This window comes from Zalophus californianus, chromosome 5 (assembly GCF_009762305.2).
Source record: "Zalophus californianus isolate mZalCal1 chromosome 5, mZalCal1.pri.v2, whole genome shotgun sequence".
Lineage (NCBI taxonomy): Eukaryota > Metazoa > Chordata > Mammalia > Carnivora > Otariidae > Zalophus > Zalophus californianus.
In genome coordinates this window covers 46,961,030-46,982,097 of record NC_045599.1, presented here as the reverse complement: position 1 = coordinate 46,982,097, position 21,068 = coordinate 46,961,030, and the positions used below count along the sequence as shown (strand labels likewise).

Genomic DNA, 21,068 nt, shown 5'->3' with positions numbered 1-21,068 from the left:
CCTTGATTAGGATACCATCAGCAGGGAACTTGTCAGAAATGTGGAATCCACATTTTAACAACATCCTCAGATCTCTATCCACATTCAAATTTGAAACCCCTGGTCCAGAATTACAGTAATTGATTACCACTAAAAGAAAATATTGTCTAGAAGTACTCTTCTCCTTGACAATCATCCAAACCCAAATGTAGGTCCAATTTCACAAAATACAGATGAAAAACTTACAACAATATTCATTTAAAATATGACAATACCTTGAGTACTTGAACTTGACCTTCTGTAGTAATTTCCTTTAGGAGCTCACAAAAGGACTGACAGAGACCCACTGCATATGTCTGAAATTCAATCAAAAGTCAAAATATACATACAAACATATTTACAGTATCAAAACAGGCAAAAAGTAAATTTGGAACTCATTACAATCTTTTTGAAAACTATATACTTAAGGTCTAAGCATATAAAGTTTCAATTAGAACTCTTAGAAAAAGCTTAGAAGATAAAAATACAGTTTACTGTGATACTGATTTTGCAGAAATATAAGGCTGTGTTTATTTATAGAGATACTTTTTGTGTCAAGTAACAGTGCATGGAACTGCATCACATCTGCCCTACAGTGCTTATAAAGTTTTTTTCTCCCCTTCAAGTAACTGATCAATCTTCATTTAAAAGGTACCTCTTGATTTCAAATGAGAAACAATCAAAGTAAGAACTACATAAATTTTTACAATGCAAAAACTAGTACATCATACCTGTAGAAATTCTGTTGATGATAAAAAGATATAACCATTGATGATCTTAAAGCAGGTTCTGAGATTTTCTGAACTTAGTTCTGCCAAAGAATTTATTTTAAAAAGGACAGGTTAATTCAATGTTCAAAATCAGTTTAAATGAAGCACTTTATTTAAAACTAAGTTATATACAGCTCTTTACAAACCTTTTGAGTGCTATTCAGACTACTGGGATACAAACAGCTACCTAAAAACTGACATCAACCTATAACTGAGTACTTCCCCATATACCTGACACTAGTTAATTTAGGGAAAAAAATTAAGCTCCCAGGTTTTTTATTCCTTTCAGAAAACAAGCACATAATCATATTTACCAAACTTTCATTTCAAACTACATTTCTAGTGCCAGCATGGTAAACGACAAGGAACTGAATTTTTTTTTTTTTTTTAGGATTTTATTTATTTGACAGAGAGAGACACACACACAGCGAGAGAGGGAATACCATCACGGGGAGTGGGAGAGGGAGAAGCAGGCTTCCCGCGGAGCAGGGAGCCCGATGCGGGGCTCAATCCCATGAGCCTGGGATCATGACCTGAGCCGAAGGCAGACACTTAACAACTGAGCCACCCAGGCGCCCTGGAACTGAATCATTTTACCATCATATTTTTACATGTGCTTAAATGGTTCACTAATAAGCATTTACTGAGTGCTACTGCACTGGCACTGGATATGCTACACTACTTATGAAAAGAGTCCTATTCACTCCAAAAACTTTTAATACTGTGTTTAGATAATTCTCAATCCTTGGACTCGTCTTCAATCTGCTCTCCTGTAAGAACTTACACATAAAAAATATTCTTAAAAATGTAACTATCAGGGGCGCCTGGGTGGCTCAGTCGTTAACCGTCTGCCTCCATCAAATAAATAAATAAAAGCTTTAAAAAAAAAAAGTAATGAGAATACTAAGTAAATTAACACTATAAAACAGATTTAAAGGATTTTAAAAACAAGCCCTTAGAAGTTATCAGAATTATTTTTAGTGATAGCTTTTGGTTCTACTTTATTTTTATTTTAATTTTTAAAGATTTTATTTATTTATTTGACAGAGAGACAGCCAGGGCAGGAACACAAGCAGGGGGAGTGGGAGAGGGAGAAGCAGATTCCCCGCGGAGCAGGGAGCCCGATGTGGGGCTCGATCCCAGGACCCTGGGACCATGACCTGAGCTGAAGGCAGATGCTTAACGACTGAGCCACTCAGGTGCCCCTTGGTTCTACTTTAAATTCCTCTGGTTCTACTTACATTTAGGAAAAAGGATATAAAATGAATTTTAGCCTTGTATTTGTTCACACACTTAACATATCTTAAAAGTCATTAACTTAAACATCTAAATAGTATTCAATATTGTTGGTCTTATGTATTTTATTTATTTTTAACTTTATTTTTTTATGTTATGTTAATCACCATACATTATATCATCAGTTTTTGATGTAGTGTTCCATGATTCTTGTTTGCATATAACACCCAGTGCTCCATGCAGTACGTCCCCTCTCTAATACCCATCACCAGGCTAACCCATCCCCCCACCACCCCTCCCCTCTAAAACCCTCAGTTTGTTTCTCAGAGTCCACAGTCTCTCATGATTCGTCTCCCCCTCCGATTCCCCCCTTCATGAAAATGAGAAAATTCCTGCCAACAGCTTTATTTCTACTTATAAAAAAGTAATAGCTATCATATTCAATAATTTTTTTAAAAAATCATGAATATAATGACAAAGAATATGTTTTCACTGATAAGAAAAGTAAGTATTCATTTTGATCAATATTCTTAAAAGATTAAAATAAATATTCTGGTTATATTTCAAAATAAATTCTAAAGCTAATATAAAATAATGTATATGCAAAATGTTACATGTAAAAATTAGTTTTGTGATACTCAAGAATATGATACTCAAGAATAAAGGTAACACTGTTGTCAAGGTATACTAAACATGCACAGATATAATGTGTAAACAGAATTTCTTCATTTATCGAAGCAAATATACATACCATAATGCATAAAACAAATTACAGTGTTTGTTTTCAAAGAGAAAGCAGGAAACAAACTAATTCAATAGCTTCCATATAATCTATATTCACTGTTACTATCTGTAAGATACAGAATTTTTAAAATTTTTGAATATTAAAAAAGCTTAAATCTAGTATCAATTATCACAAGGATGAAATTTTAGTAATTCTTGATTTAGTTAGGTAACAAATCCTTCATTGACTGTGGTTGCTTTTTCTTTTAAAATAGCAGTAATATTAACAGTAATAGTAACACATATAATTGCAAAACAAATAATCTTTACTATGTGGCAGACACTTTTTTTAAAAGATTTACTTTTATTAGAGAGAGAGAAAGAGCATGTGCATGTGTGCGCACCTGTACAAGCAGGGAAAGGACCAGAGGGAGAGGGAGAATCTCAAGCAGACTCCCCACTGGGGGTGGAGCCAGATGCAGGACTCAATCTCACAACCCTCATATCATGACCAAGCTGAAATCAAGAGTTGGATGCTTCACCGACTGAGCACCCAGGTGCCCCACCAGACACTTTTCTAAATACACAGAAGTCCTTACTGATTTGTAAGGATTATGCATCAACTACATAGCTTTCTATGGTTAAACTGTACTACAGTGTTTACCTAAATCTACACTCAAAATAGTGTCATAAAGTCTTAGTAGGGCTAGTCAATACTTTTTGTTTAAGTCTCTTTTTCCTGTCTACAAATCCTTCTCTTGTTACACTGTAAAGGTCAGGCATGCTGAATTTGGGGTCAAATAACAGAGGCAAAGTGAAATCACTGTATAAAGTCACCCATAAGTACAAATGGCTGAATCCTGCTCAGGACAAAGTTGACAATTGCTCTGGTTGAGGTTTCTATTCCTAGGTCAAGTACAAAGAAGCACTGTGGATTACCCAGAATGACGCTATCTTTGGTCTCCAAGTTAGGAGGAGTACAACTAAAAGGCCTTCACCAGAGTTAAAGGAGTGAAAGGACATTTTCCACTATCTTTCCCTATGGTTTCTTAAAGAAAGATAAAACTTTTTTAGAAGACTAGCAACAAGTGACTGGTCTATTGCCACAGTATTCATCTCTGGGATTTTTTCCAACAATTTTATAGGGACACTAGATGATAAATGGCAAGTGGTTCTTTATCAGAAAACAGATGGTATTTTGGTATTATTTGAGATCTATTCTGAATGGGGGAAAATAATAGAAAATAAAGAAAATGTGAAGGACTAATTACATTATCTACCCACTATGACCATCCAGCAAATGAGATGTTTTCTAATCAGTTATAATAGTGTTTTAGTCCACATTTGTTGATCTGTGAAAAAGTAAATCTACTTTTCTGGTGTAACATTATACCTCAGTAATATTTTCCTCTAATAAAACTACTCACTACAAATAAATTCCCAGGAAAAAAAAAGTCTTCAGATATTGCTGTAAATGCCCTCTCCCAACAATATTTAGTAGACACAAAGTTCTAATGAAGGAATTAAAAATGTTTCATAGATCACTCTTGAAGAATGGTTACTATGAATGCAAAAAACTGAATTTTTACATTTTATAAATTATAGTATTCTGCAGACTGAAAAAGAATCATAAAGGCCCATAAACAGCACTGTATACAATCCTTATATTACTCCAAGAGAGTTTAAATGTGAATATCCACTGGTAAAATCCCTCACAAAACAATTCTATAAACAAAATATTATGTTTTTTAAAATGTAAGGTATTACATACTTATGAATGGTAGGTGACATGTAACAGGAAAGTATTCTCTAGTATTAATTATCATCAGAAAACATGTTCAGATTGGAAAAAAAAAAAACCGAATTAGATCTCATCCAAGGTGGCCAAAGAGACTAAGGCCCCACTCCCGGCACAGTGTCCAGTTCTCCCATCCCAAGTGCCACAAATGATGCTTCTAGAATATTACACTTCATGATTTTGCATCTCTATACATCAGTAATAAACAATAAATATGATCTGCCAATATTTAATAGTCTTCATGTTGTTGGTACCTTAGCTAAATCAGAAATATGTACAGAGCTCATTTGTGAATAAGTGACAGCATAAAATCATTTTGTAAAGGAAACTGGATAATACCATGGTATACAGAAGCAGCTTTACAATACAGTCTTTTAAATACCTCACAGAACCTGCTATGAAACAAAAACTTTATCAGGCAAAGTTCAAACTTAATATGGAATTAATTTTCCAAGAACACTTTTTTGTTTTTAGTTATTTAGTAAATTTAGTGTCTACTCTTTAATAAGCAGAAATGGTTCTAAAAAGTTATTGGAAACATATCTAAAAACTATTAAAACACTATTAAATTTGTTTGTGAATACGAGGAACTTCTATAAAAATGGAAGGTATCATTTAAAGTCACCTATCAGGCCCCAAATTATCGCTGCATTCAAAAACAGTATTGTGTTTTACACTTTCACACATACCAAGAAGTGGGGACATATTCTGAAATATACGAAGCAACTCTGGTGTAACACATGGGCTGTTTTCCAAAGTCACTAACCTAGGAAGAAAAACAGATGATTAAGTCTCTTTCTATAACCATTAAGCTGTTAACAATACAACTTACTAAAATTGTCCCATCTAAAGAAGAAAGAAAAATGGACAATACACAAAGTTATGAAAGTTAACTTTCTAGGAAAAAAATTACCAAATTCGTCAAAATTTAAAACCCATCTATAAACCATCTATTATGATTTCCATATACACAGCAAAAATAGTAAGGGAAGTAACTACATACTAAAATATTTACAATAAAATTATAATGATAAAGCAAAGGCATGATTATGGTCAAGGAGAAACAAAAATTGCTTTGTTTTTATTTTTCTGTCACGTTATTCATGTGTCCTTTCAACAGACACTGGGAAATATGAAAGAATCAATGTATAAAAAATAAAATATATATGGGTTGTAGTTTATCACAGAAGTGTGCAGCTGGTTTACCACCTCACTCCCCACCCAAGAGGTTAATGGAGAAAAAACATGATTGTCAAAACAGCTGCAAGAAAAGAGGAGGGGATCCTATTCAAAATCTAACATTCATTATCAAAACTCTTATCCTATTATAAACAGAAATAAGTCCTTAATCTGGTAAGAGAGTACCTACCAAACACTTGTAGAAAACACACCTAATGATGACATTTGACACCATTCTCTTGGAAAAACACAATCACACCTCAAAAAATATCCTCTATTTTTTATCTTGTCTACCTTCACATCTATTGAGTATATGTATGGAGGGGTCCTTGCATGATATGCCAAAGAAATTAATAAAAGACACAAGAGTGAAAGGAAAAAGTTAAATAGTCTTTATTCACAGAAGATATGACTGACAGAAAAGAGAGGGAGAAAGAATTCATAAAAAAGTACTTTAATCACTAAGAGACTTCAACAATGTTGCTGAATATATCAATACACTGTATATAAAAATCAGCTCAATTTCTATACATCAAAACAAATACCTAAGATTTAAATAGATCTTACTCTAAGAGTCACTGATACAAAAATCCAGCACCATAAAGATGTCAATTCTCTCTAAATTGTTATACAGAATCAAAACTTCATTCAAATCCCCACAGGCTTTTCCCTAGAAATTAGAAAAGCTAAGTTCTAAAATGAATTGGAAGGCAAATGACCAAGAACAAACAAGAAATTTGCCAAGAAAAAAAAAAAAAAAAAACACATGGGGGGTGGGGGGGCACTTCTTTTACCGCATATTACGGCTTACTATAAAATCAATGTATTTAATATGGTAAACAGAGTAACACAAGAAACAGACCTGCTCGTTTATGAAAGAGGCAACTCCCAGGTTAAGAAAAGGTTGGACAATTCAGTCACTGGTGGTGAGCCACTGGGCCTCTACCTCACATGAAATACAGAAATTAACTGGAGTTTTATATGGGAAGGGGTAAGTTTTTATTTTACAACATCAGGAGAACATAATTAGAGCTTTAAGTTAAAGAAAGATTAAGGAACAAAGAGATAAATATGATTACATTAAAGTTAACAATTAGTGTGTATCAAAAGATGCCTCAAAAAAGGCAAAATGTGGGGTGCCTGGGTGGCTCAGTCGTTAAGCATCTGCCTTCAGCTCAGGTCATGATCCCAGGGTCCTGGGATGGAGCCCCGCATTGGGCTCCCTGCTCCACGCGAAGTCTGCTTCTCCCTCTCCCACTCCCCCTGCTTGTGTTCCCTCTCTCGCTATGTCTCTGCCTCTGTCTGTCTCTTGTTACTTAAACAAGTAAAATCTTAAAAAAAAAAAAAAAAAAAGTCAAAATGTAAGTCACATACTGGGAGAAGATTGTTTCCAATACATATAACTGAAAAGGGAACAGTCCAAAGGAATATACCCAAGAGGTTAATCGAATACAAATGTAGAGAGCACATGAACCAGCATTCCAAAGAGGATCCATCCAAAAACTGTCAATAAACCTGACTATAAAAAATGTAAGAAGATACTGAACTAGTAATCAAGAAAATGTAAAATATAACCAAAACAAGGTACACTTTTACCCCTACCAGATTAGCAAAATTTCCAAAATCTGACATAATAGGTATTGGCAAAGCTACGAATAATGAGAACTCTTGCACACTGCTGGTGGGAGGAAGCTGATCTCATCACTTGGAAAGTAACTATTATCTGAAAAAGTCAAATATGTATATGTGCACACACCTATGACCTAGTGAATAAGGTCTCATACATCTGCAAACATTGTCATGTACCAAATGTTCAGTTGCATTATTTGCACATCAACCAAAATGATATGTGAGTATATGAATTGTGACATTCATACCATTAAACTCATCAATATGGATCAATCTTAGAACAGGGAGCAAAAAAAAAAAAATAAGCAAGTTAGAACACAAGCTATAAAATTTATATGAAGTTAGAATACACTGTTTAAAAAGACACACACACACGTGATTTTAAAAACATTACAAGAAAGAAAACCAAGGAATGAAAACAAAAAAAATTGGTACAGTGGGTCATCCCTGAAATGAAAACAGGAAAATTCAACAAACATGCCACACCATGGGCTTCAAAGACATTCTTACTATCCCATTTCTTAACAAGGGTACAGGAAATGTATTTTCATTTTATGTTAAGTTATAAATATTTACAAATAATATGACTTTCTTATTAATCTGTGAACTATTTCACAAATTTTACTTTAAGATTTTACTTATTTATTTGACAGAGAGAGAGCACAAACAGGGGAAGTAGCAGGCAGAGGGAGAGGGAGAGGCAGGCTTCCTGCAGAGCAGGGAGCCCGATGTGGGGCTCGATCCCAGGACCCTGGGATCATGACCTGAGCTGAAGGCAAACACTTAACCGACTGAGCCACCCAGGGGCCCCTATTTCACAAATTTTAAATGCCAAATTGGTAAGAGGAAGGGGGACACGAGAAACCAGCCACCCCAAAAATGAAGTACGTGCCACATATACAAGCAATGATATTTATAGACACTTTAACTCGGATCAACAAGAACAGGATTTGATTCCATTTTTAAAGAATAAAACAAAAGACAAGACTTTAAAAATTTTATCCTATTCACCTTTAAAATAACAATGAAATCAAAAGAAAAACCACAATCCAGTCATGATATTTCAGTGAGAAAAAAACTGACGGGCACAATCTAAATCTCAGAAGATGTTTCAAACTCTGTCATTGGATCCAAATTAAAATTCCATATGAATTTTTCCCTCCCAATGTCATTACCTTAGGAAAAAGACATTCAGATCACTGTCAGTCTCACTACCTATGCTCGTTTCCACAACATAAGCCGTAGCATTTTAAAAAGGAAAAAAATCTTGAAAAGTTTAAAGTACTTAAAAATAAAACGACAGCATTTAACTCCAACTTCAAATGAAGAATTAGAAAGGAAGAAAAGAGCGACAAAGTCAAAGCACTTAGGAAAGAGACAAGTTACTATTCTGATGAATAATTAGACAAGTTATATGTACCAACATCTTTCACCAGAGAAATGTAAATTTTAATGTTACCCTTCAACAAAAAATATAGGAAACATGGAGCATCAGGTAAAAAGACAGGTAGGTGTATCAATTCAACAAATGAATATAAGAGCATGAAAGTTCTCTTGAGGTAAAGCATCTCTGGTTAAGTTAAAATACAAAATATAAAAATTTGAACTGTATAGGAAACACAAGTAAATTTCAAACAGAAAAGCTAAAATGTAAATCTTGAACAGATAAGTCAAATCTAAATAAAGTAAACCATATGATGATATAGCAGATAAAATTTAAATGCAAAATAATTAAAAGGTGAAAAGTTAATCAATGAATACATACCTATTACATATGATGCTTCATGAAAATATTTTAAATTTTAAATACTGTGTTTATTTATTAAATATTTTAACAATATACAAAAATACCAAAATTTTGTGCAGTGAATAATATCTTTTAAAAGTTACAGATCAAGAATGCTAGAAATAGTTTTCTGATAGTGAGGGGCAGGCAACTGTAAAGGAGCTTTATATCTTGTCTCTCCACCTATGGTATCATCATGGTTGTACAGTACACAGGATAGTAAGTTTGATTTAAATTCTTAGCTGTATATTATTTGCACTACTTCAGTTGTATCATGTGCAATCTCTTGACCAACCCTATTTTTAAAATCTGTAGAGTATCATTTTATACGTATTCCCTGCTACAGAATTTGTATGGCTTAGCTCAGCAAGAGATTGTCTGCATGGAAAGATTAATAGCACTGATTAGCTTTCTACTATCTTGCACTTTTGGAAATGTTTGTTTTTTACATGATTCTATTTAAAAGTTTATGAAATACTGAAATAAAACCATATTGACCAGTTTAAAAAAAAATGCTAGAAATAAAAAGGGACACTGACACAAGAAAATTAGATGGGTATTTTAATAAACCAGTGTCAAAATTAAAAAGTAAAACACTGATTTGAACTATACAACCCACTAGTTAGAAAGAACAAAGTCTGCATCTTTTATATCATCATTACTATTGATATGAATATGCTACAAAAGCAAAGCCTATAGTCATTAAAATTCATATTAATTTTTAAAAAATTGAACAAGTGATATGTTGTATTTACAATGCAATAAGTCCAGACCTCAATCATATACTTTAGTACCAGCAAAAAATAAATGAGACTGAGTCAAAGGAGACATTAAAAATCCATAATGCTGGGGCGCCTGGGTGGCTCAGTCGGTTAAGCCGCTGCCTTCAGCTCGGGTCATGATCCCAGGATCCTGGGATCGAGCCCCACGTCAGGCTCCCTGCTCGGCGGAGAGCCTGCCTCTCCCTCTCCCTCTGCCTGCCACTCTGCCTGCTTGTGCTCTCCTTCCATCTCTCTGTTAAATAAATAAATAAAATCTTTAAAAAAAAAAAATCCATAATGCTACCACCAAAATAAAAAACAGGACATTATATATCAAGACTTTAGGGAAATAGGCAGTTATAAGCCAAGACAAATTCATAGCTTTACATGTTTTAGCACTTGAGAAAAACAAAGGTAATAAAGTAACAATTTTTTATAGCTTTAAGAAAATATACCCAGCTATGTGTAGGAAAGTAAAAAAATCTGAAGGAGAAATAAAGTAATAAAAGGACAGAAACATAGGAAAACTCATAAAATCTAACATGTACTTCTTTCACATTCATTAATAAAAAGAAAAATCTCTAATAAATGTACTTTAAAAAGAGGTAAGACAAAAATAAAACTGCAAATAACAGAGATAAGGCAAATGAATGTAAGGGTTTTTTTTTATTAGTATCTTAAGGTATTAAGTACCCAAACTGTAACAGACATGGAAAATCAAAACCCAAGTATGCATAAACTAACAACTAAGAAACAATTTCAGAATATTACCAAACTATGAATGACTCCCCAGCCACTGCCATGAATCCATTTTCAGTTCCCTTTATTACTAAATTTTCAAATCATCCGAGTTACTGTATTACAGAGATCACTCCAGTATGAAAAAGAAAATCACTTTTAAAAACTGGTAAATTGGTAAAAGAAACATGACAGTGATATGAAGTCAGTATCACAAAATATGGACTGTCAATCCAACTCATTTATAATTAAAGGAAAAAATAAAATCTGATAAAATACCAGAAAACAGACTTGTATGACATATTAAAAGTAGAATTCACCCTAGCAAGAAAAGTTTATTTCAGGAAATCAGTTTTTTAAAGAGAGAGGTTTTGGGATTTGTTTTTTTTTTTAAGGTTCTAAATCTCGTAAGTGGATGGCAAAAGGCAATCAAACCAGTTTTTTTTGTTTTTTTTAATAATGAAGAGCATATTACAATTAATGGTATATAGCTGATGCTTATTGTTGACCAGTCTCCATTACCCTATATACTTCCTTTAAAAAAAAAAAACAAAAAACCTGTTTATGCAGGTTTGTTCAAATGCAAGGTCTGTTCAAATCCTGCTTAAAAATATTTTCTAGTATTACATGTTCATATTAGGAAAGAAGAAAAAAAAATTACCGAACCGAATCTCAGAAGGTAGGTCACATGACAAAAACTTAAAGTAGAAAGTGGAAATGATAAATATAAGAGCATTAATAAACAGGAAACAAAAATACAACAAAGAGAATCAAATCCAAAGGTTGGTTCTTTGAGAAGACTAGTTAACACTGACAAGTCTCTAGCATGTTAGATCAAGAATGAGGGAATAAACTTGATGGGGAAAAAAACCCACATAAACAGTCTGAAGAATTTTACTTGGTATATATGACCACAAACATCTCTTGCTACTGATTATCCCTAGTAAGTTCAAATTCCCATTTTCCAAGATAATTATTTTACATCTTTTTTCTCCACAAATCCCTCGTATCTTATACAGACTTCAACTCCAGCCGTTAACACCATGCTGATGGCTACAGTTCACATTTAGTTGAGAAAATGTATCTATTTGATCGAGCACCTTCCTATCTCATCCCACTGTAATACAAAAATCCATCTTCCTGCCTCCAGTTAAAATGAAGTATCCCCGATGCTATTTAAACAAACAAACAAAAAAAACCCTACATAGGCTAAATCCCATCCCTTCTTGCCTCCAATTATATCACTCTTGAGGCTCATCCAACCCTCCAGACCCTGCATTCCCCCACACCAGCCAACTGCTGCCCAATTTCTACACTCCTCTTCATAGTAAATGCTCCCGAAGTTGTCAATGCTCACAGTCTGTACTTAAATAATTTCAATTCTAACTTATTCTTACCATTTTACTGAAACCCCTCCTATTATCTCCACAGGCCAAATTAACTTCTTTGTACTCTTTGCAATTTGGCAAAACAAAAACAAAAGCAAAAAAAATTCTCAAGTATTCTAATGATTTCATTTTGTTTACATATAACTAAAAAGATCACTATTAACAGAGCAAGGACTTTTATTATTACCTGTTCATGTAATCCTTAAAAAAAATCTACAGACCTTTAATAAACACATTAATATACTCAGTCTACTAATATATATATACATATACGCTAATATATTGTTAAGTATCTGAGTCTATCTCATTACTATAGCTAATATTTTTAGTTTTTCTAATAGTTAACATCATATAGATACATGTTTACAGAAATGTGCCAGAGACTGATGTTCTAATTTATAACCTAGAGTAGGGATTGGCACACTGTAGCTCATGGGTCACATTCAACCCACACTCTATTTCTGTAAATGATGTTTTACCGGAGCACAGCCATCTTACATACTATCTGTGACTACTCTGGCATGAAAACAACAGAGGTGAATAGTTAGGATAAGAGAACACGTAGCCTGGAAAGCCTAAAATACTTATTGTCTGCTCCTTTATAGAAAAAGTATGCCAACATCTGATCTAGAGTAATCCATCCTGTACAAATAAAAACATATGAATATAAAAGGATTCAACACATGCTAATTTGCAATCAAACCATCCAAAGTCGTTTAAGTTCAAACAACATAACCCAGAAAACATGAGAAACCCAGAACGTGTGAACTGAGTATCTACCTGTTTTACTTTTATTTTGTTTAAAGATTTTATTTATTTATTTGACAGAGAGAGACACGGCGAGAGAGGGAACACAAGCAGGGGGAGAGGGAGAGGGAGAAGCAGGCTTCCCACGGAGCAGGGAGCCCGATGCGGGGCTCGATCCCAGGACCCTGGGATCATGATCTGAGCAGAAGGCAGATGCTTAACGACTGAGCCACCCAGGCGCCCCGAGTATCTACCTGTTTTAAAACTGTTCATGTAGTATTCTGCAAATCTATAATTTGCACCAATTCTAGAAATCAAAAAAATGTTCATTTCTAAACATCTAAGAAAACACTAAGGCAGGAAGGAATGAAGGGAGGAAGGGAGAGGAGGAAGAAAGAAAACCAGAAATGTTCACTTTTTCTATGGTTATTTCTTGATTTTCGTTTTTTAATTTCAAGTCAGTTTATATATCAGAATGTTTAAGCCTTTCCTGTATTATAATTGGCCCTGCAGAAAATTGCTGCTATGCATAAGATAAGCTTAGTAAAGCAAAAGGATTTTCTATGTTCTGGCACAGTTCCTTACATAGTGGCCAGTTGCTACAGGTCTGTGGTACGGATCCACCTCAGAAACAGAGTTTTTCCTTTTCACTTTTCAACACGACATACTACTCACTTGGTAAAATAATTAGTCAAAGTCAAGACTAAGTAGCCTCAGCATTTGGGGCCGAGGTATAGTATCTCAGTACTTACTGGGTAAGGTAGTAAGAGGCTGAAAAATAACGCAATACCCCCCAAAACATCCCATTTAACAGGCTGCAAGTTTTAAGTCATTTTTAGTTTTGAAAATTTATTGCACTCTCCCCATTTTACATTTCAAATTCACAAATATTAAATGCAGCCAAGTTCTTACTGAAATTTGCCCTTTGAACTTTGACTACTAAGAGCCTACACTGAGTGACAGCTGCCAAGAATAGATGGAGCTATTATGTTACCCAGTTCAGGGAAAGTGATTTCATGTTTTTATTTTTAAATGCTGAATTTTTAAGCCCTGTTACATGACCTTTGCTTTATTGGCACGAGAGTATGGAAGGCTTGCAGGGGGAGGGGGGGAGTCCAGGGTATCAAATTTTTCCTCTTACCATAATTCTAAACCATCTTCCAGAAGATAAACATGTGGAGGCTGGGAAACATCTGTACTCAGTTGAATAACTGGGAGCAGGAAAGGGTACAGGTTCTTGCTGTCTGCTCCTAATCCCTATGGGAAGTATAAATAAAACTTAACATAAGACACTCTAAGATCCCACCCCCACCAAAAAAATAACCTATCATATAAAAAGGTCCTAAAACAAACTTATAAAAAATAAATCAATGAGATTTTCTGGGATGGTCCTAACTACAGCACTTCTAAAACAAGGTTAGTTCTGTTTACAACTGAACAGCAAGTAGCAAAAAAATACTATTCAATTGCCTAATGGTAATAAAACCATATGCACCAAGGCTATAAACATCTGTTCGTTTTAAGAGATTCCACATATAATTTCTCTTCTCTACTTAAGAAGTACTAACACTGCTATATTAAATTCTATAAATCATCTCTAAATGAACCCAATCAAAATGTTCATCAGTAAAATAACTGTATCACAGTACATTCATATTCCAGAATACTGAGCAGCCAATGAAAAAGGATTAGGCATGGAATGAAAACAACCTCAAAAATAATTACTAACTGGATTTAAAGGGCGCAAAGTGTGTGTATAACAATTGCACAAGGTCCAAGAATTTTTTAAAATATCTACCTATATGCATATGAGATATATGCATAAAAATGTTTCTAGGGAGCATATAGAAAAAATTAACACTAATTAAATATGGGAACGGGAAAAGGATGCTGGAAGAGGGTAAAGGAGGAGATTCTGTCTTTGGTTTTGTAAGCTTTTTTTTTTTTTTAAATGAACAATTTTTGCTCGTATTACTGACCCAGGAACACAAAGATGGAGGAAGAAGAGGGGGTTTTATCTCAAGTTCTAATTTGCCTAGTAACTGTCTTACAGAGGTTGACTCAGGGAAGCACACTAAGTCTAAGTGCTCTACAAGAAAATGAAATGGATAAAAAGTCAATTTCTGATCCATAATAATCTCTGTAATCTGATAAACACAGAAAGGAAACCAATAAAGTATCAAACACCTCCCTTATTTAGGAAATAATTCAAATATCAATACAGTTTATAATAAATTACAGTGCAACAAATTCTACATGTATTTATCTTATACTGAGTTCCATCTTTATTAGTGGGGCAGCTACCTCAGTGGAAATACATAAAGTTTAATCCTTTAAAAAGGGTGACCCTTTCTGTAACTAAAAATCAGTTGAAAGACCTCATTAAAGATGTTTTTAAAGAAAGAGAATTATTAAAATGTCACAATTAACAAAGTAGTATACTGGATTTTAAAATTTACTTTAATTTTAGTCTCTACAATTCAATCTTTAATAGAACAACACAAAGAACATTAAGATAAACCAGTCAAGTTCATTTTTATTATCAAGTAGACTTAAAATTTCCTAGAAAACTTAGAATCCATCTACTTACTTAGCACACATCCAATAAGCACAAGATGCTAGCTTTAGACATATCAAAGTAAGCAACTGCTAAACATGTAAGACTCTCTCGGGTCAAAGCCTGAAGACATTCACCTTTGTAGTCTAATGGCCTGAAGAATGTGTCCAATCCCAGATAGTCAGTTTTAAATAAATTTGAACATTCTCTTGACCCACAGTTATAAACTACAAAACACTGTCTGCAACACTACGAAATAATCACAAGAGGACACTGTCTACAATACTACAAAAGCTCAAAAGTAAATTCAACAGTTATTAAAATTATCAGAAATGCTTCAAAGGGCAGAAATCATACTATACTATAATTATATAAGACAAAAGGGAAAATGAGGCGAAGGATGCTCTGTACTATCTTTGCAACAGCCTGTGAATTTATACTTATTATTTTTTTTTAGGTTAAGGGGGAAAAAAAAAGAATACCCCCTAAATATTGGCATTCCCCAGGGTATTGTTTTTGACTGCCTTCTCCTGTGCCATCTGCATGCTGAAAATGTCCAAATCTGTTACCTCCAACCCTCAATCTCTGAACTCCAAACACAGTGAATAGCTACAGGACATCATCAACCAGAAGCCAGCTCAAACTCTTAAATGGACCACTGAACCAACTCACTATCTTCCTAAAATTGATTCCTCTCCCTGCATTTCCAAACTCAAGTGACCTGAACCACTATCTACTTAGTGCTAAATGCTATCTCAACCACCTCCTGGTTCCTCTTCTTACTCACCCAACATCTAAACAATCCTTCATTCTGTCTAACATTTTTCAAATCTTCTCCCTTCTTTCTATAGTTTTTACTTCAGATCTACATCATCTCCTTCATGGTTAACAGAAAGTCTGCAACTACTTTCCTTGACCTTAGTTTTACTCCATTCCAAACCCTGCCCCCACTGGCACCCTGATTACCTTTTTATGTCTACGGCCATACCACTCTGAACGCACCCGATCTCGTCTGATTACCTTTCTAAAATAAAAATAACACTCCTTGCTCCAAACTTCAGGAGATGTTCTTTTGGTCTTCCTGACCCTAAACCCAAGCTCTGTACTATGTTCCAGCTACACCAAACAACTCAGCATTAGCAATATTATGTGAACATCTGGAGAAAGCTGACAGATTTAATGCATGCAGAACCACTGAAAGAAACTAGGAGGATGTGCCTTCAAGACCTATAACCATAAGTACAAAGACAGCATAAGAAAAAATAAAAGCTGGAAAGACAAGTGGTAACTGACTTAGCAAATTTGGAAAACCAAGGAAAACCAAAGCTCGAAGCCAGCAGTAAAGTAATGGCAAGAAGCAGCCTGATTTACATTACAGAAACACCAAAAAACTCAAAAACTGGTAGTGCCAGGTACTTCGGCTTGGGAAGGGGAAGGTTAAAGGTCAGGTATGAAAACTAAGAGGGCCTCCACAAAGTGTTCACAAATCTTGATGCCAAGATTTCATGCAAGTCCACAAACAAACCACTGGCCCTGTTCGATCCTCTGAAAAGGTAAAGCAAATGCTCTCAAGACAATGAGAGAGGGAGACACCAGGTAATCAAAAGGAGCGATACTATATGACAACAGGGAGCTGTAAACATGCAAGAGACAGGGAACTGGAAGATTTTTTTTACTGAGGAAAGACCTCAAAAAATGTGGATCATCCCCTACAAAACAACCCAGGTAGATTATAGCCTAGAGGAAAAAGTCACAATTAGTAAGTTTCCCATACATTTTCAACCCTCACAATCAGCTTTTCAGTGCCCTAAATTTATATAGACAAAACACTGATGATTCTCAAAGCTGGGTGATAGTTACCTAAGGACTGATTGATTATACTGTTCTTCCTTTTTCTGTATATGCTTCAAATTTTTCACAGGTTACAAAAAAATAATAATAACAAAAGCAAGTGGTCAAGGATCAAAGGATGATCTCTTTAGTCAGAGACTACTAGCCTGGGTTCCCAGAATGTAAAAAATGAAATGAAAACAAAAACATACAAATACACTAATGTTTCCCTGTTGTTTGAAAAGCTCAAGGATGGCAGTGTTATCTACAAAATGCAACTGAACAATAACCCTTAGTATAATCTCATATGACTGAAAAACACATTTTAAGCTACAGTCTCAATTTTAATATTAAACGTTGTAGGCCTTCTTCAAGAAGGGTGGATGACCACTTGGCTGGAACCCTGCACCTTTGGCCTAAACAGAAACACAGGGTACAGAACAGTCATGATTAAAGGAAAAGGCCCTACAATATACTCTATAAACATTCCCTGCAGGTTACTCTGGCTTCCTAACACTTCCTGAGGTGACACTGCCTAAGGAAACAAGAGACGCTGCTTTTTTTCACACCTCGGTCACAAAACTCTCAAACTGAACCTGAAAACACATTCTGGCAGAGATATAATGCAAAAAATGTGGGATCACTCTTGGTTCTGTTACTTATGAGAGCAGTAACCATATCCTAGCCTTTGTAGCCTCCTCTGTAAAAGGGACATAATCGTCACAGAAGATCCCAAGAATTAAATGGTAGATAAGAAGAGATGCTACATGAGACAGTTATTAAAAAGAAAGTGCTTTAAAAAAATTTTTGTATCACTATTCATCTATCTGAAACTGCCTTATGTAGGACTTTATAACTGTAAAACTCATCCACAAATATTCAAAAAAACTGTTAGGGTGCCTGAGAAAGGTTTTTTAAAAACCCCAATTTTTAACTTACTAGAAAATTGTCAAGTAGTAACTACTAACTTAGAGATCTCCCCACTGGAAAATCTACCATGCTTCGGGGCAAGGCCAATAAAAACCACTCGAGCACATGTGGATCCAGATATTCTCAGACTTGGCATTAAGCTCTTCCCTCTCTATCCTCTCACCATCAGAATATAATTCACTATACCCATTCAAATGACACCTACACAGTCCGGTTCACTCTGAAATTTTATATTTTTCTCTACCCTCTGCACAACCCCGACACCTCAAAGTCAAGATGTCCAAAATCATATTCACTCTTTCCTTCAGAAGTAAGTCATCTGTTTCCCTACCTTCCCAATTGATGAAAGGGAAATTTTTTATTTTAAATCACAAAAAAGGAGTGAAAATGGAGAGTAAATTTATGCAAAAAAGCCCTCAATACCAAGGAAAGTGCATGGAAAGTACAATGGACTGCACAAATCATGAGTCTATCCCCACGGGAGACCGCTACATCCATGAAAGAAAACGTCTTTAAAACCATGAGAGACTCTTAACTATAGATAACAAACTTCAGGATGCTGAAGGGGATGGGGTAACTGGGTGATGGGCATTTAGGAGGGCACGTGATGTCACAAGCCCTGGGTGTTATACGCAACTGATGAATTACTGAACACTACATCTGAAACTAATGATGTACTATATGTTGGTTAACTGAATTTAAATTAAAAAAAAAAAAGTAGAGAGTATTTTCCAGATGTCATAAAAAGTCCAAAGTCAACACACAGTAGTTTTTAAAACGGTTTAGATCACACATGAAAAAGACATAAAGTGAGAGGCCTTTTACTACATTAAAATAAACCACAGGCAAATAATAAATAATTTTTAAAAAGAAAAGAAAAAAAGCCAAAAACCCTAGAATCTTAAATACAGAGAACTGGTGGTCGCCAGAGGGGAGGTGAGTAAGAAGACTGGTGAAATATAAAAAATGGATTAAGAGGCACAAACTTCCATTTAAAAAAAAAAAATAGGTCCCAGAGATGAGAAGTAGACCATAGGGAATATAGTCAGTAATACTGTAATCAAAGTGTACAGTGACAGGTGTTAACAACCCTTACTGTGTGAGCACTGGATATGTACAGGACTGGCCAACCACTATGTTGTACACCTGAAACTAACACTGCATGTTAATTAGACTTCCAAAGCAACTGGGAAGTAACTTACCTGAACAAGATGAATAAGGGTTGTCAGAATAGCACATCTCAACATATTGTGCTCTTCACTCTGCTTCCAAAGAAGAGGCAAATACTGTACCAGACATCCTACATACGGTCGTATCTATCACAACAGAAGTAGGGAAGCAAAAGAACTGTATTAGGAAAGAAGGCAATTTCCTTCAAGAAACAATGACACAACACTATTAAGTCCCAGGCAGGAAATACTTAATATTTACTAAATGAAATGTATTACGCATATATCTTTTTAAAGATAAATCAGATATTACACAAAAACATACAGCTCTATGGTAAATATTTTTAAAGAATAAATATAAAAATCATACACTAAAAGGGTAGTAAAAAAATATGTAGAATTTCTTGCCCCTTAGGATACAACGGAGGCTACAGAAAGACAAGAAGTTAAATGTTTGCCCAAATATTTCAGGGAAGTAAAATTGAAAAAAATATTATGAGACTATTAGTATCACCTTACTTTCAAATTTTGACTCATACTATTATTTATTGAGCACTTAATCTTGCTAAGTTCTATCTTAAAGATCACTCCAATTAGCTTATAAAAGCAGGACAATTAGTATGTAAAACCACAGGTTTCAAACGACCTGACTCATTCATACTTAACTAAAAACAGTATATAACAGCATATTCTACTGACACAGAAAATAAAATGATTTTGGTTTTGATATTCAAGTGAGAACCCTTTCAAGGAAGGGCACAAAAGGAGTATATGCTATTAATTATAGATAAGGTAGGAATTAAAACCCTTCCCCCTCCCCCTGCTTGTGTTCCCTCTCTCGCTGGTCTCTCTCTGTCAAATAAATAAAATCTTTAAAAAAAATTAAAAATTTAAATTAAAAAATTAAAAAAAAAGAGGAGAAGTCTAATATTTTGGGGTGAAGTGCCACGAGACTTGAAACTAAAATTCAAATGGTTTAACAACAACAATTTGTATATGCACATAGATTAAAAAAAGAGCAATACAGTAAAATGTTAGTAACTGATAAAACTAGATGAAGGATATATGGGTATTATTTACTGCTGAAATATGTCAATGAAAATATACATAGAAAAAAAATATTGCCTATACATAATTCTGAAAATGGTTATATTCTATGGCTTTTTAGGGTAGGCCAGTATCAACTATTTGCTCAACATCTAATAAAACACTTGGAATTAAGAACATTATCTAGACATCAGGCTATAAAAGAAACTAAACTATCAGCTTAATAGAAATGAGATGAAAAGTACACTACATGCACTCATCTTTCAGCACCTCCACTCAAAAAGAAAACAAAACAGAATGCAGGGGAATACTATGAGAAGTACAGTCTTATTAGGTATCCACTTTCCTTTGTTGACATGTTACTGAAAATGTGAAAATCAAGTTATGTGAGAGCCTAACAAATGTTTTAACAAGGGTTCCATCCAAAGGGAATTTTAAAAAAGGAAGTACCCAATGATACCTCATGTTTTAGATCTAATTTTCACAGAATATTTAATATTTCACACAGGCCCTTTAATTTTGTCCTTTTCTTCAGAAATATGTAAGTTTAAAGAATGTCTGCCTGACACCCAAACCTGATGATTACCTATTTTTTCTATGTATTTATGGGATCGCTGCTACGGAATAATTTAATTTTAAGTTTTCAGCTACTTTTTCAAAGAGCAGAGAAAATGTAATTTTTAAGTAATTGCACCTGAATAGTATTAAGATGGCAACTTCACCGAAACTTCACAATTAAACCATTATGTGTCATCTCACTGT

General features: G+C 34.4%; 1 protein-coding gene across 8 annotated transcripts in view; it reads right to left on the bottom strand.

Moving 5' to 3' along the window:
• Positions 1-21,068, bottom strand: part of IPO11 (importin 11) — a 194,424-nt gene that overhangs the window by 87,114 nt on the left and 86,242 nt on the right. For all 8 annotated transcript variants that reach the window (XM_027605740.2, XM_027605743.2, XM_027605744.2 and 5 more), the window contains 5 exons: positions 19,293-19,406; positions 13,915-14,030; positions 5,235-5,311; positions 750-829; positions 255-335 (listed from right to left, as the gene is read on the bottom strand). In XM_027605740.2, the coding sequence (XP_027461541.2) occupies positions 255-335; positions 750-829; positions 5,235-5,311; positions 13,915-14,030; positions 19,293-19,406 (468 nt within the window). The remainder of the gene's footprint in view (positions 1-254; positions 336-749; positions 830-5,234; positions 5,312-13,914; positions 14,031-19,292; positions 19,407-21,068) is intronic.